Source organism: Ranitomeya imitator, chromosome 1 (genome assembly GCF_032444005.1).
Source record: "Ranitomeya imitator isolate aRanImi1 chromosome 1, aRanImi1.pri, whole genome shotgun sequence".
In the NCBI taxonomy this organism is placed as follows: Eukaryota; Metazoa; Chordata; class Amphibia; order Anura; family Dendrobatidae; genus Ranitomeya; species Ranitomeya imitator.
In genome coordinates this window covers 100,148,151-100,163,777 of record NC_091282.1, presented here as the reverse complement: position 1 = coordinate 100,163,777, position 15,627 = coordinate 100,148,151, and the positions used below count along the sequence as shown (strand labels likewise).

Here is a 15,627-nt window from a genome sequence, read left to right as displayed (position 1 = left end):
AGAGGAGACTTTGTGCAGCAGGCCCTCATGGTAAAATAGCTGCTAGGAAACCACTGCTAAGGACAGGCAACAAGCAGAATAGACTTGTTTGAGCTAAAGAACACAAGGAATGGACATTAGACCAGAGGAAATCTGTGCTTTGGTCTGATGAGTCCAAATTTGAGATCTTTGGTTCCAACCACTGTGTCTTTGTGCGACGCAGAAAAGGTGAACGGATGGACTCTACATGCCTGGTTCCCACCGTGAAGCATGGAGGAGGAGGTGTGATGGTGCTTTGCTGGTGACACTGTTAGGGAATTATTCAAAATTGAAGGCATACTGAACCAGCATGGCTACCACAGCATCTTGCAGCGGCATGCTATTCCATTCGGTTTGCGTTTAGTTGGACCATCATTTATTTTTCAACAGGACAATGACCCCAACATATCTACAGGCTGTGTAAGGGCTATTTGACCAAGAAGGAGAGTGATGGGGTGCTACGCAAGATGACCTGGCCTCCACAGTCACCAGACCTGAACCCAATCGAGATGGTTTGGGGTGAGCTGGACCGCAGAGTGAAGGCAAAAGGGCGAACAAGTGCTAAGCATCTCTGGGAACTCCTTCAAGATTGTTGGAAGACCATTCCCGGTGACTACCTCTTGTGTGCAAAGCAGTAATCAAAGCAAATGGTGGTTACTTTGAAGAACCTAGAATATAAGACATAATTTCAGTTGTTTCACACTTTTGTTAAGTATATAATTCCACACGTGTTAATTCATAGTTTTGATGACTTCAGTGTGAATTTACAATTTTCATAGTCATGAAAATACAGAAAGATCTTTAAATGAGAAGGTGTGTCCAAACTTTTGGTCTGTACTGTATATACATACACACTCTTCTACATGGTAACTGCACCACAGTGTGTGTGTATTAAATAAAGAGATTAAAGTCTAATATATAATCTGCAGCCTCTGATATCTGCCAGAACAGTCACATATTTGAATTGACTACCTACATAGGCTTACTATTATGAATGTACATTCACTTTATATTATTAATGCTAATAATATTAATTTTCCTACATGGCCGACCCTTGCCATTTGTTACAATGGAACTCATGCAAAGTTTGGAAATTGTGGCCGCGTTCAATAAACAAACGCTGTTGTCACTGTCACCGTTCATATTTGATAATCAATTATTTCTATTTTCAGAAGCTTAAACAGTTTTAAGGGCAAAGTGGTACCGCAGTGCTCAGCAGGGGCAACACGGATTTAATTAGGATGGCATTTATGAATAGAGCAACATATTTCCATTTGCAAACACACAGCCGAAGGATATCCAACTTCAAGGTTGTAGCTGCCTCAATGCGAACCTGGAAGACAAGAATACAAAAGATAAAACAAACCTCTGTCATTAAAGATGCCGGTTATGTGCCGTTACTACAGCATTATGTAAATATATTGTAACGGCGATAACACACACATTTGTTAAAGGGAAAAGAAAAAAATAAAGAAACAAAATGTCATTACAAATAAATCCCTACATACCTCTTACTAGTAAAATACATTTGTTTTGCCTACTGAGGTAATCAATGTAGGGCATCAAAATGGCCGCAGATTTGTTACTCTAACAGAAAGCAGTCCTAGAATGGTAATAAGAAGACAGGTAACTGAATAGTAGTAGTAGGAAGCTGCATCGCCTCTCTGGACGTGTAGGAAAATGGGTCTTCCATTGGACATTCCAATATTGGAGCTATCAGATGTGCATAGATAAGAAGAGACTGCTCACATTGCTTTCCACCTTGTCTTTCTGATTTAACACTGGAGATATCGTGGTGTGGGTGGGAGGGGTTTGAGGCAAGAAGAATCCTCTTATACAGATGTCTACTCTTTTTATCAGATATAGTACTGGAGATCTCAGTGGTGCTGAGATAAGAAGAGGCTGCTCACACTGCTGTCCACTCTGCATATATAATCTAGTACTGGAGATCTCAGTGGTGCTGAGATAAGAAGAGGCTGCTCACACTGCTGTCCACTCTGTCTATATAATCTAGTACTGGAGATACCAGTGGTGCTGAGATAAGAAGAGGCTGCTCACACTGCTGTCCACTCTGTCTATATAATCTAGTACTGGAGATCTCAGTGGTGCTGAGATAATAAGAGGCTGGTCACACTGCTGTCCACTCTGTCTATATAATCTAGTACTGGAGATACCAGTGGTGCTGAGATAAGAAGAGGCTGCTCACACTGCTGTCCACTCTGCATATATAATCTAGTACTGGAGATCTCAGTGGTGCTGAGATAAGAAGAGGCTGCTCACACTGCTGTCCACTCTGTCTATATAATCTAGTACTGGAGATACCAGTGGTGCTGAGATAAGAAGAGGCTGCTCACACTGCTGTCCACTCTGTCTATATAATCTAGTACTGGAGATCTCAGTGGTGCTGAGATAATAAGAGGCTGGTCACACTGCTGTCCACTCTGTCTATATAATCTAGTACTGGAGATACCAGTGGTGCTGAGATAAGAAGAGGCTGGTCACACTGCTGTCCGCTCTGCATATATAATCTAGTACTGGAGATCTCAGTGGTGCTGAGATAAGAAGAGGCTGCTCACACTGCTGTCCACTCTGCATATATAATCTAGTACTTAAGATACCAGTGGTGCTGAGATAAGAAGAGGCTGGTCACACTGCTGTCCGCTCTGCATATATAATCTAGTACTGGAGATCTCAGTGGTGCTGAGATAAGAAGAGGCTGCTCACACTGCTGTCCACTCTGTCTATATAATCTAGTACTGGAGATACCAGTGGTGCTGAGATAATAAGAGGCTGATCACACTGCTGTCCACTCTGCATATATAATCTAGTACTGAAGATACCAGTGGTGCTGAGATAAGAAGAGGCTGGTCACACTGCTGTCCGCTCTGCATATATAATCTAGTACTGGAGATCTCAGTGGTGCTGAGATAAGAAGAGGCTGCTCACACTGCTGTCCACTCTGCATATATAATCTAGTACTGAAGATACCAGTGGTGCTGAGATAAGAAGAGGCTGGTCACACTGCTGTCCGCTCTGCATATATAATCTAGTACTGGAGATCTCAGTGGTGCTGAGATAAGAAGAGGCTGCTCACACTGCTGTCCGCTCTGTCTATATAATCTAGTACTGGAGATACCAGTGGTGCTGAGATAATAAGAGGCTGATCACACTGCTGTCCACTCTGCATATATAATCTAGTACTGAAGATACCAGTGGTGCTGAGATAAGAAGAGGCTGCTCACACTGCTGTCCGCTCTGCATATATAATCTAGTACTAGAGATACCAGTGGTGCTGAGATAAGAAGAGGCTGGTCACACTGCTGTCCGCTCTGCATATATAATCTAGTACTAGAGATACCAGTGGTGCTGAGATAAGAAGAGGCTGGTCACACTGCTGTCCGCTCTGCATATATAATCTAGTACTAGAGATACCAGTGGTGCTGAGATAAGAAGAGGCTGCTCACACTGCTGTCCACTCTGTCTATATGTTCTAGTACTAGAGATACCAGTGGTGCTCAGGTAATAAGAGGCTGGTCACACTGCTGTCCACTCTGCATATATAATCTAGTACTGGAGATCTCAGTGGTGCTGAGATAATAAGAGGCTGATCACACTGCTGTCCACTCTGTCTATATAATCTAGTATTGGATATACCAGTGGTACTGAGATAAGAAGAGGCTGCTCACACTGCTGTCCACTGTCTATATAATCTAGTACTGGAGATACCAGTGGTGCTGAGATAATAAGAGGCTGCTCACACTGCTGTCCACTCTGTCTTTATGATCTAGTACTGGAGATACCAGTGGTGCTGAGATAATAAGAGGCTGATCACACTGGTGTCCACTCTGTCTAAATAATCTAGTACTGGATATACCAGTGGTACTGAGATAAGAAGAGGCTGCTCACACTGCTGTCCACTCTGTCTTTATGATCTAGTACTGGAGATACCAGTGGTACTGAGATAAGAAGAGGCTGATCACACTGCTGTTCACTCTGTCTATATAATCTAGTACTGGAGATACCAGTGGTGCTGAGATAATAAGAGGCTGCTCACACTGCTGTCCACTCTGTCTATATAATCTAGTACTGGAGATACCAGTGGTGCTGAGATAATAAGAGGCTGCTCACACTGCTGTCCACTCTGTCTATATAATCTAGTACTGGAGATACCAGTGGTGCTGAGATAATAAGAGGCTGATCACACTGCTGTCCACTCTGTCTTTATGATCTAGTACTGGAGATACCAGTGGTACTGAGATAAGAAGAGGCTGATCACACTGCTGTTCACTCTGTCTTTATGATCTAGTACTGGATATACCAGTGGTACTGAGATAAGAAGAGGCTGATCACACTGCTGTCCACTGTCTATATAATCTAGTACTGGAGATACCAGTGGTGCTGAGATAAGATGAAGCTGCTCACACTGCTGTCCACTCTGTCTATATAATCTAGTACTGGAGATACCAGTGGTGCTGAGGTAAGAAGAGGCTGCTCACACTGCTGTCCAATAAGTGGAGGCATTGCTGTTGATCTGCATTATGTTTTAGTTTCCAATTCAGTATAGCTTACACACACAGCCGGTGTTAGGGGCAGACAGACTATGCAACTCCCTCCCCCTCATTCCCCTCTGCCTCTGACACAGAGGGTGCACAATGACGTCACTTCATCGCACACCATGCTGTGCGCCGGGCAGTGCCGCTGCTGAGATTGGAGCAGAGCCTGGACAAGCGGGGAATGAGGAGGAGAGGTGAGTATTGTGGTTTTGTATTTATATATATATATATATATATATATATATATATATATATTAACGAGTGAGTACTGATGGCCACAATACTGTAGGTCTGTGGAGCTGGATTATATTCTGGGGGGGAGGGGCTGGATTATATTCTAGGAGGTGGCTACATTATACTATATGAGGGGGGCTGCATTATATTCTATGGGGGGCTGAATTATACGCTATGAGGGGGGCTACATCATCTTCTACAGGGGGCATTATACTATATGAGGGGCTATACGTTCTATGGGGATGCACTATACTATATGAGGGGCGTGCATTATATTTTATGGGGGAGACTACATTATATTGCATGGTGGGACTGCATTATACTCTATGAGCGCACTACATTATATTCTATAGGGGGTTGTATTACATTCTATGAGGGGCTTCATTATATTCTATGGGGAGCTGCTGCATTACATTCTCTGAGGGGGCTTTATTATATTCTATGGGGTGGCTGCATGATACTCTATCGGACTATGGGCAGTGCATTAAACTATATGTACTATATGGAACCTGCATTATACTGTATTGAGGACTAAGGTGAATGCATTATACTAAATGAAGAATTATCGGGTACTTTATACTATGGGGTGCATTATACTATATGGAAGACTATGAGGAGTGTATTAAACTACTATATGTGGATGACTATAGGGAGTGTATTAAACTATGTGGATGTCTATAGGGAGTGTATTATACTATATGGAGGACTATGAGGAGTGTATTAAACAAAATGTTCAAAATTATTGTCAAATTTCCGTTTTGTTTTGTTTTTTTCACAAATAAACGCAAGTCATAACAAAGAAATTTTACCACTATCATGAAGCACAATATATCACAATAAAAGAATCTCAGAATCAGTGGGATCCATTGAAGTGTTTCAGAGTTATCACCTCAAAAAGTGATAGTGGTCAGTATTGTAAATATTGGCTTTGTCAGGAAGGTGAAAACAGGCTTCGGGTGAAGGAGTTAATGTAGGTAAATGTAGAGTGATGCACCTAGGAATCCTATTGCTGCGTATATGTTAAATGAGAGTATACTCGGGAATATAGAACAGGAAAAGGATTTGGGTATTCTAGTTACAAGTAAGCTGAGCAGCAGTACTCAATGTCAGGAAGCAGCCGCAATAGCAAACAAGAATTTAGAGTGTATAAAAAGAGAGATAAAATCCAGCAATCCCAATGTATTATTACCCCTCTATAAATCACTTGTGTGGTCACTAGTGATGAGTGAGTATACTCGTTGCTCGGGTGGTCTCCGAGTATTTGTAACTGCTCGGAGATTTAGTTTTCGTTGCCTCAGCTGCATGATTTACAGCTGATAGACAGCTCGCATACATGTGGGGATTCCCTAGCAACCAGGCAACGCCCACATGTACTCAGGCTGGCTAGCAGCCGTAAATCATGCAACTGATTCAACAAAAACTACAGTTAGAGCAGTCAGACTGTGGAATGCCGAACACAAGAGGTAGTAATGGCAGATACTATAACAGCTTTTAGGCTGGATGATTTCCTTAGTACACATAACATTGTGGGTTATAATTAGTTTAGTGACAAGATGTACAATTGTTGGAAAAAAGTTGAACTTGACGGACCTAGGTCTTTTTTTCAACCGATGTAACTATGTATCTAAGACCTTCTCAACCTTAATGTTGCAAAACATACCGATGGCATTGGTTACAGAAGAATTTCTAAATTACTGAAGGCTCCAGTGAGCACTGTTGGGGCCATAATCCGGAAGTGGAAAGAACATGCATAAAACCGGTGAAACCGCTCAGAAACTGGCAAACCCCGCAGAGCACAGTGCGTGCGCTGGGGTGACTTATAAGTCTGCAGTCACACATAGTGACTGCAGACTTATTGATTTGGATCGGACAACCCCTTTAAACTGGCCACAACCAGGAGCTGCCAGCAAGATTTCAGACAAAGAAGCGAAAAGAATGATCAGAACAGTTGTCCAAGAGCCAAGGACCAGCTGTGGAGAGCTACAAAAAGACCTGAAATCAGCAGGTATAATTTGTTTCAAAGAAAATTTTAAGTAATGCACTCAGCCTCCATGGCCTGTATGGTACAAAAAGCATGTTCAAAAGCATTTAATGTTTGCTCGACAACATTTAGACAAGTGTGTGCCATAGTAGGCGGATATAGTCTAGTCAGATAAGAGCGAAATTTAACTCTTTGGATGCCATAATTCACACCATTTTGGAGGCCAAAAGGCACAGCATATCACTCCAAAACAGCATACCAACAGTGACGTTTGAAGGTGGTAACATCATGGTGTGGGGCTGTTTTTCACCATACGGCATTGGCGAACTTCATACAATTGAAAGAAGGATGAATGGACAAAAGTTCTGAGACATTCTTGATAAAAAAAATCTTCTGCCATCTACCAGGATGACGAAGATGAAATGAAGTTGGAAATCTCAGCAAGACAATGATCCCACACAAAAAAGGAAACTCTCGATTGGTTTCAGAGAAAGAAAGTCAAGCTGCTAGAATAGCCGAGCCAATCACCAGACCTGACTCCAACAGAAAATGTATGGAAGGAACTAAAGCTCAGAGTTCATAGAAGGAGCCCACGGGACCTTCAGGATGTGAAGAGTGTTTGTCTGAAAGAATGTGCAAAAATCATACCTGAGCAATGCCTGTGACTAGTTTCTCCACACAAAAGGTGAGATAAAGCGGTCATCAACAACAAACGATATTGTATGAAGTATTACTTAAATTTTAGTAAGTGTGTTCAATACTTTTTTACATTTCTTATTATTACACATAACTTAATTTATGGATGTCTATGATTTGATGTTTATGCCTGTGTGGATTGGATGGATTGTTCCGACATCTGGTGAGAATGTAATGTCAATAGCACATTTAGAAATATATTTACTTAGAAAATTGTTGATGTGTTCAATTTTTATTTCACCTGCTGTAGTTGTCACGTGTTATCAGATATTGTAATAATGGTAAGGGGGGATTTGGCAGCTAGACCTTACCTAATTAGACCGCTTATAATTAGCAGATGCAGATAAACAGACGAAACCTGACTGCAAAGCGACTAAATCTAAGCTGAAAGCTGCACTGTTCATGATGGCATTAAGGCGATAGAACTGCACGCTTATCAGCCTCCATGTGACGCTTATCTTTAAATGTTTTAATTAATGGCACAATTAATTGTCTTTAACAGCACAGAGTTTGTCCTAAGCTATCTGCGCGTATCTGCACTAAATCCTCCTGCCTTCCGATTCTAAATTAACGACACAGATGCAATGACATTTTAGAGGTGCAAGGAATTTTTTTTTTTTAATCAGATTACCGTATATTTTTATATCAGCATAGAAAGAACTGAGCATTTTGGACAACAGAAAATTTACATATCCCAGTCTGTCAGTGTTAAATTAGCAGATTAAAAAAAGTATTCTGATGAAGGTGAGAAACAGATGGCACACTGGAAAATATGTAAATGATCAGTAATAACATATAATGACAATACTTTACTATCCGCTGCTGGCTTGGCCAATCACAATCTATCAAGTTTTGGGGAAGAGGGAACATTGGAGGAGATTTAGTGATGTTTCAAATATAAGTATAAAAAAAAATAAAAACAAGCAAATTTTGCCAAATTTATTACAGGGTGTATACCTCGCCTGCGACAAACAAGTGTAGAATTTCACCAAATATAGTAATCAAAGTTACAGAAATCCCGATAATCCTGCAAGGGATTAAAAACAGCTGCAGATCCGTAGGTAACATCTATAGGGCAGAAGGAGCTGAATAGAAAAAGATTCATCATGACTTGTATTTTATAAATTTGCATCTCTTTTTTTTAAATTTAGGAGTCCAGTAGGCGGTTCTACACAGTAGTACCGCCCCCTAAACTTCTAAACATAAAAAAAGTTATACGGTAAATGTATTAGGCTACTTTCACACTAGCGTCGGAATCTCCCCGTCGCAATGCGTCGGGCAGAGATTCCGACGCTAGCGTTTAACGCACTGCACAACGGAGGCAGCGGATGCATTTCTCCGGCGCATCCGCTGCCCCATTGTGAGGTTCGGGGAGGTGGGGGCGGAGTTCCGGCCACGCATGCGCGGTCGGAAAAAGCGCTCCGTGAGGAGCAAAAACCGTTACATGTAGCGTTTTTTGCTCCCGACGGTCCGCCAAAGCACGACGCATCCGTCGCACGATGGATGCGACGTGGGGCAATCCGTCGCAATGCGTCGTCAATACAAGTCTATGGGGAAAAAACGCATCCTGCAAGCACTTTTGCAGGATGCGTTTTTTTCTGCAAAACGACGCATTGTGACGGATTGCAGTTAACGATACTGTTAAAGTAGCCTTAAAGACAAATTATATTGGACCTTTGTCCTACAAAACCTGGAAATCAATTTGCTCAATACCATGTTAGGAGTGAATGTACAATGGGATAGGTTCCTTTAAGGGTTTTATGGGGTCAGAAAAAAAAAATGGTCTACTCCCCCCCTCCCCCAATTTGTGTGTCTAACATTTCAGATCTACTGCATTCACTCGAGTGGGGCTGAGTTACCGCACCAGACACTGCCCATGGATAACAGTGGCACAATTTCTGGAAGCAAACGCAGTCTTATTTCTAATGCCAGACACTTCTTCTAATATTTTGCCCAATGAAGCATTTTAAGAGAATTACAGAGGCAGAGAAGGTTCAACGCTGGTGGTACCATTTGCAGTTTCTAGGTTACAGAATTGCAATATATCTGTAAAAATCAGATTCTATAGGGCTCTGTGTGGCATAATATTACTTTCTCACATCCATAGACTTGAATGGGTGAGCATCATCCGATTTCCAGAAAAAAATGGAGCATGCTGTGGTTTTTTGCAAACACAGATTCAGTCAGTGAAAAAAAATCTGCCCCTGCCCACACCAGGCTCTGTATGTACAATGTCAACAGACAGTGAGCTGCCTATCACAGGAGGGGGCGTGTCAGACTAGAAAGCACACTACTGCGTCCCAGCAATGATAAGCTGCTAGTGCTAAACCAATCACTGCAAGCAAACAAAACCGCAGAGTTTAATAAGAGAGGCATTGATGAAATCGGTGCTTTAACCCCAACCTCATGCTGTCTTCAGATTACATACCAAAAAGCTGCTGACAGATTCCCTTTAATATTGCAGATGAGAAGGACCAGTGTAGACTGTACTGTGATGATGTGTGCAGGGGAGAAAGGATATGTAGTGGTGCTTGGAATAATCCAATATACGAATATCCCCACAGACATAACCAACGTAAAGCCTGGATTAGAGAAAAGCAGACAAACAGCTGAGGTCTGCCGATCGAAATGAGACAATTGTATCATGACATCTTGTGTGTTCAGCTAAAATCAACTCATCTCAACAGAGGAGACCTCACTAGTCATCCACCCCTGAAAGGGGAACCATACTTTCAAATAACTTTTCAGAATACACTTGAGGAAGTAAACTATTTCTGCCCATTATAGAACATGCACTCTGCATTTTCACCAGTTTTCCCCTCTGCAGGCTCAAAATCTTTAGCAATTGACTCTGAGCTGGTGGGAGGAGACTGGCTACTATGATGTCTCCCATAGGGAGCACAATGAAGGAATTCCTGTTCTTCTTTCCATTTTAGCCCCCAGAGAGCAGCAGAAGCAGAATGGAGGGCAAAATACAACGCCCAGATGTGAATCAGGTTCTGGGGTGATGTAAAAGATTTGTTAGCAGAGGGAGTGATAAAGAAGGTGCTGAGCTTTCTATTTTCTCACTCTGCTCCTCATTCAGCTATAGAGTATAGTGTAACCTGACCCCTCACTGTTCTGGCAGTCCACCTTGTCTGAACAAGACACAGATGATAGTTACATAGTTATTAAGGTTGAAGGAAGACTATAAGTCCATCTAGTTCAACCCATAGCCTAACCTAACTTGCCCTAACATGTTGATCCAGAGGAAGGCAAAAAACCCATGTGGCAAAGAGTAAGCTCCACATTGGGGAAAAAAATTCCTTCCCGACTCCACATACGGCAATCAGACTAGTTCCCTGGATCAACACCCTTTCAAGGAATCTAGTGTATATACCCTGTAACATTATACTTTTCTGAAGACACAAAAGAGAATAGTAAAACCAAAAACACTCAGTTTGAAAAAAATTGCAGTAATCCGCAAGTGCTAGTAAAAGATGTAAAAAACAGGGTATTTGGTTGATACGTTTTTTGCAAAAAATGTAAACTAAGCTGCTCTACCAAACTTCACGGTATACCCATATCAGAGCATACCGTGGGCGGCGGCCATTTTCCCAAAGCCGAGATGCAAACTCGGCTTTGGGAAAATGGCCGCCGCGATCTCTTCTGCGCACGCGCGGCATCCCGCGGCCATTTTCCTGAAGCCCCGTGCAGCAGAGCACTCCATCTGCGCACGCGTGGCCCCAGGAAGATGGCCGCCCCCACCGATGAAAGGGATAATAGCGCAGATCGCGCGCTGTTTCTTCACGCGCGCGCGCAGGGAATTCGGAACTTGGACATGCGCACACCACTACGCCACCAACGCAAAGCTGGGGAAGAAAAGAGCGATGTCACCACGCCCACCTGACCAGACCAGCCTGATTGACAGGCGAAAACGGCGACTTTGGTAATGTATTTCTCAGCATAGGTGGGGAATCAGGGTACACTACATACACTACAGTAACGCACAGCGCAGGCCCTATTTAACAGTATTTATATCTCAATCTGAAAAAACGGGGTGACAGGTTCCCTTTAAAATAAGATCACCCCTTAGTCTTCGTTTTTCCAAACTAAATAGCCCCAAGTGTAATAACCTATCTTGGTATTGCAGACCCCCCAGTTCTCTAATAACCTTGGTCGCTCTTCTCTTCTCAGTTCATGAAGCGGTGAGGGATAGAGTCGGGAAGAGGGATAGAAATGGCTCATAAGTGGGGGAGGAGGCGCATTTCTCTGGTAAGATCTATTAAAGTATCTAATATTTAGTGATGAGTGAATATACTCGTTACTCGAGATTTCCGAGCACGCTTGGGTGCCCTCCGAGTATTTATAAGTGCTCGGAGATTTAGTTTTTATTGCCGCTGCTGGATGATTTACATCTGTTAGCCAGCATAAGTACATGTGGGGATTCCCTAGCAACCAGGCAACCCCCACATGTACTTATGCTGGATAAAAGCTGTAAATCATTCAGCTGAGGGGAGGAAAACTAAATCTCCGAGCACTAAAAAATACTCGGAGCGTGCTCGGGAAAACTCGAGTAATGAGTATATTCGCTCATCACTACTAATATTCACTAGTACTATTGAATGATGCAAAGTTTGATGAAAGTTTATCTCCCATTTAAGGGATAGAGAAAGGTTTGGAATCAGAAAAAATATTAAGAATTTGTTTAAAATTATGAATAAACATCAATATGAATTATTACAAATTTTAGAGGTAATTTGGAGACCTAAAACGGTTAAGAATAATTGCTTCACAAGACAAAAACGGTTATTAGCAAACCATCCAATATAATCTAAGAGCAAGAAAACAGCAACATCACACCATTGATCCATTACCAGAGCTAACACTGATCAGATGGGTCCTGGGGCTTCGTATACAGCAAGGGAGCCCTCAAGCTTTACATCCTTAGGGCTCGCTCACACAAGCGTATAACTCGGATGAGTGCCATCCGATGTTTTATAGGACCAATGTTATACTATGGCGCATTACTGATAAGCGTTTTCTTCATGCCGAATCCGCTCCACCAATCAGATCGCGTGCATTTAAGTCTATGGCTGTGTGTAAAACATTGGACTGCACTCAGATGACATCTCAGTGCAGTCCGATATACGCAGATACAGACAATGGAGAAGATGGAGAAATTAGGTTCTCCACACCTTTGATACAATTCTCTTATGCAGCAGAATCGGATCACAGTAAGCTGACACTCGGACTACAGATTCAACAGGGTGTCATTACCATAATCCATCTGATTCTCTCAAAAGAGTGTCATCGCCTGTGTGAGCGAGCCCTTAATGCCTGCAGTCATGGCCGAAAGTATTGGCACCCTTGAAATTGTTCCAGAATTGGATGAGCAGGTGCACATTCACATTGCTGTAATTTATCAGACAAAAATCTACGCTCTTTTGATCAGCCTATGTTATTTACATGTACTATTACTAGTGATGAGCGAGTGTACTCGTTGCTCGGGTTTTCGGGTTTTCCAGAGAACGCTCGGGTGGTCTCCGAGTTTTTGTAAGCGCTCGGAGATTTCATTTTTGTTGACACAGCTGCATGATTTACGGCTGCTAGCCAGCCTGAGTACATGTGGGGGTTGCCTGATTGCTAGGGAATCCCCACATGTATTCAAGCTCTCCAGCAGCCGTAAATCATGCAGCTGCCGCGACAAAAACTAAATCTCGTTCCGGGAGGCGGAGCCTGATGATGGCCGCTTTTTAACAAGAGCTCCTGGACCGTGGACGCATATAAAGCACATTAGCGTCATATCATATAACACAAAGGCCAGGATAAGGGCCGGACAAGGGTCAACAAACACTGACCCAGCTCTCCGGACTTCCCTCGGAGTCACAGGGCGCAGTCTGTGCCGCAAGCAGCGCCGCTCATAATCAACAGCCGGAGGTCTGAGACAGAGAAGGAGCCGGTGGGGGAAGGGCGAGCAGCGCGCCCCATCAGAAACTTGAGCGGACTCACCGGATAGCTCCAGGAGGAGGGTGAGAGGCATCGGTGGAGTCCTGTGGTGCTCCTGCCCGCGAGCGATAGCGGCAGCGGGGAAGAAGAGAGACAGCACGGGAAGAGCAGGTGAATCGGCGCCATATTGCCGAAAAGCGCGCCAAGCCTCATCACACCGGAGGCCGGGAGAGGGTGAGAGAGCCAAGTCACTGCTGCTGCCGCTGAAATAAGGTGACCGGTGACGGGGGAAGCGGCAGTACCTCAGGCACAGGTAAATTTAGAAGCGGCAGGATAAGAAGGTGTGGGAGCAGGAATCAGTCCGGCGCCGTCCTGCCAGAGAACGTGCTAAGTCCTCTTACCACAGGCTACAGGCTGCAACACACTGAAGATCTACTGCAGGAGACAGAGTGGGTTGGCAATTGCTTCTGGAGGAAGGTGAGCGGGGTCTGAGAAGGACAGAGGTGATAATAGTGACATTAGACGGGGAAGGTGAGAGAGAGGAGACAGAGAGCCATCGCCATTTTGCAGAAAGTTGCGCCAACACCATTAATTCTCTGCTGGGTAAACTGTACAGCCAAACAATTCAGAACAGCACAGACTCCAATCACAGCCACATACTGACTGAAGTTTATTTGTAATATCTTGGTGAGGAGCTCTATAAATCCCTCTGGCACAATAATTGTGAGAGACTGAGGAAAAAGCCTGCACAACGTGGAAGTTGGCAGCAAAGCTGTGACAATTTACAAGACTTCCCAATCTATTCTCAGATGTAACTAACGCGCATAGCGATATCACTGACAACTTTACTAACTACTTCAGGCATCTATCTCATCATGGACAAATTTGTGGGTAAAAATGCCAAGTCTGGCAGAAGTTCCACAAGCAACCAGGCAGGCACATCTCCCACGTCTCAAAACGCTGACGTTAACACCGAGAACCCACAATCAATTGCAACTGCTATCATAGATCGGTTGATGCCTGAGATAGACAACCGTTTAGCAGCTTTTCAAACCTCCTTGGACACAACTGTCTCACGAGTTAATACTCAGGGAGCGCGCATAGCAGAAGCGGAACAAAGAATCTCAGACCTGGAGGACTCTACCAAGGCCCTCAAAGACAAACTAGATGGCAAAGAAAAGGACATCTCAGACCTTATGGACAAAGTAGATGACCTTGAAAATAGGTCTCGACGTAATAACCTGAGACTTATAGGCCTCCCAGAGTCTGTCCCTCCCTCGGAGTTGGTCAAAATAGCATCAGAATGGCTGCCAAAATCTCTTGGGGTACTACCAGCATCAGGTGCAATGGCCATTGAGAGAGCACACAGGCTGGGGCCCCGAGAGGAGGGGAAGGTGACAGACCGAGACCAGTCATCTTTAAAGTCCTAGACTTTCAAGACAAAGTCCGCATTTTGTCAGCGTACAGAAAACAACGATCCCTGTTGTATGAAAACCACAAACTACTCCTGTTCCAGGATTATTCGGCAGCCCTGGCTGCCAGGCGCAAAGCCTTCAACCCTGCATGCAAACTCAAAGCAACAAGAATAAATAAAATACAACAACGCAACGGTCACATTCTAACAAACAATGAGGAGATAGTGAATGAATTTAGATCATTTTTTTGGCGATTTGTACAGATCGGAGCCGGGTGGAGGGAGGAGTGGGGAGTTTCTCAGAGAGCACCTTGCACCTGCACTCACGGAGGAAGAGAGGGAGGCCATTAATTCCCCCCATAACACCCTCGGAAATTTTACAGGTCATAAATAAACTTAAATTATCTAAGGCACCAGGCCCAGATGGATTCAGCAACGAGCACTATGAGATTCTAGGGACATACCTGGCCCCTCACTTGTGTGAGCTATATACAGTGGGGCAAAAAAGTATTTAGTCAGTCAGCAATATTGCAAGTTCCACCACTTAAAAAGATGAAAGGCGTCTGTAATTTACATCATAGGTAGACCTCAACTATGGGAGACAAACTGAGAAAAAAAAATCCAGAAAATCACATTGTCTGTTTTTTTTACATTTTATTTGCATATTATGGTGGAAAATAAGTATTTGGTCAGAAACAAAATTTCATCTCAATACTTTGTAATATATCCTTTGTTGGCAATGACAGAGGTCAAACGTTTTCTGTAAGTCTTCACAAGGTTGCCACACACTGTTGTTGGTATGT

General features: G+C 43.4%; 1 protein-coding gene across 3 annotated transcripts in view; it reads right to left on the bottom strand.

Annotated features, from left to right (window-relative positions):
- IPO11 (importin 11) overlaps positions 1-15,627 on the bottom strand; it is a 628,234-nt gene that overhangs the window by 445,241 nt on the left and 167,366 nt on the right. For all 3 annotated transcript variants that reach the window (XM_069749262.1, XM_069749270.1, XM_069749278.1), the window contains exon 17: positions 1,318-1,351. In XM_069749262.1, the coding sequence (XP_069605363.1) occupies positions 1,318-1,351 (34 nt within the window). The remainder of the gene's footprint in view (positions 1-1,317; positions 1,352-15,627) is intronic.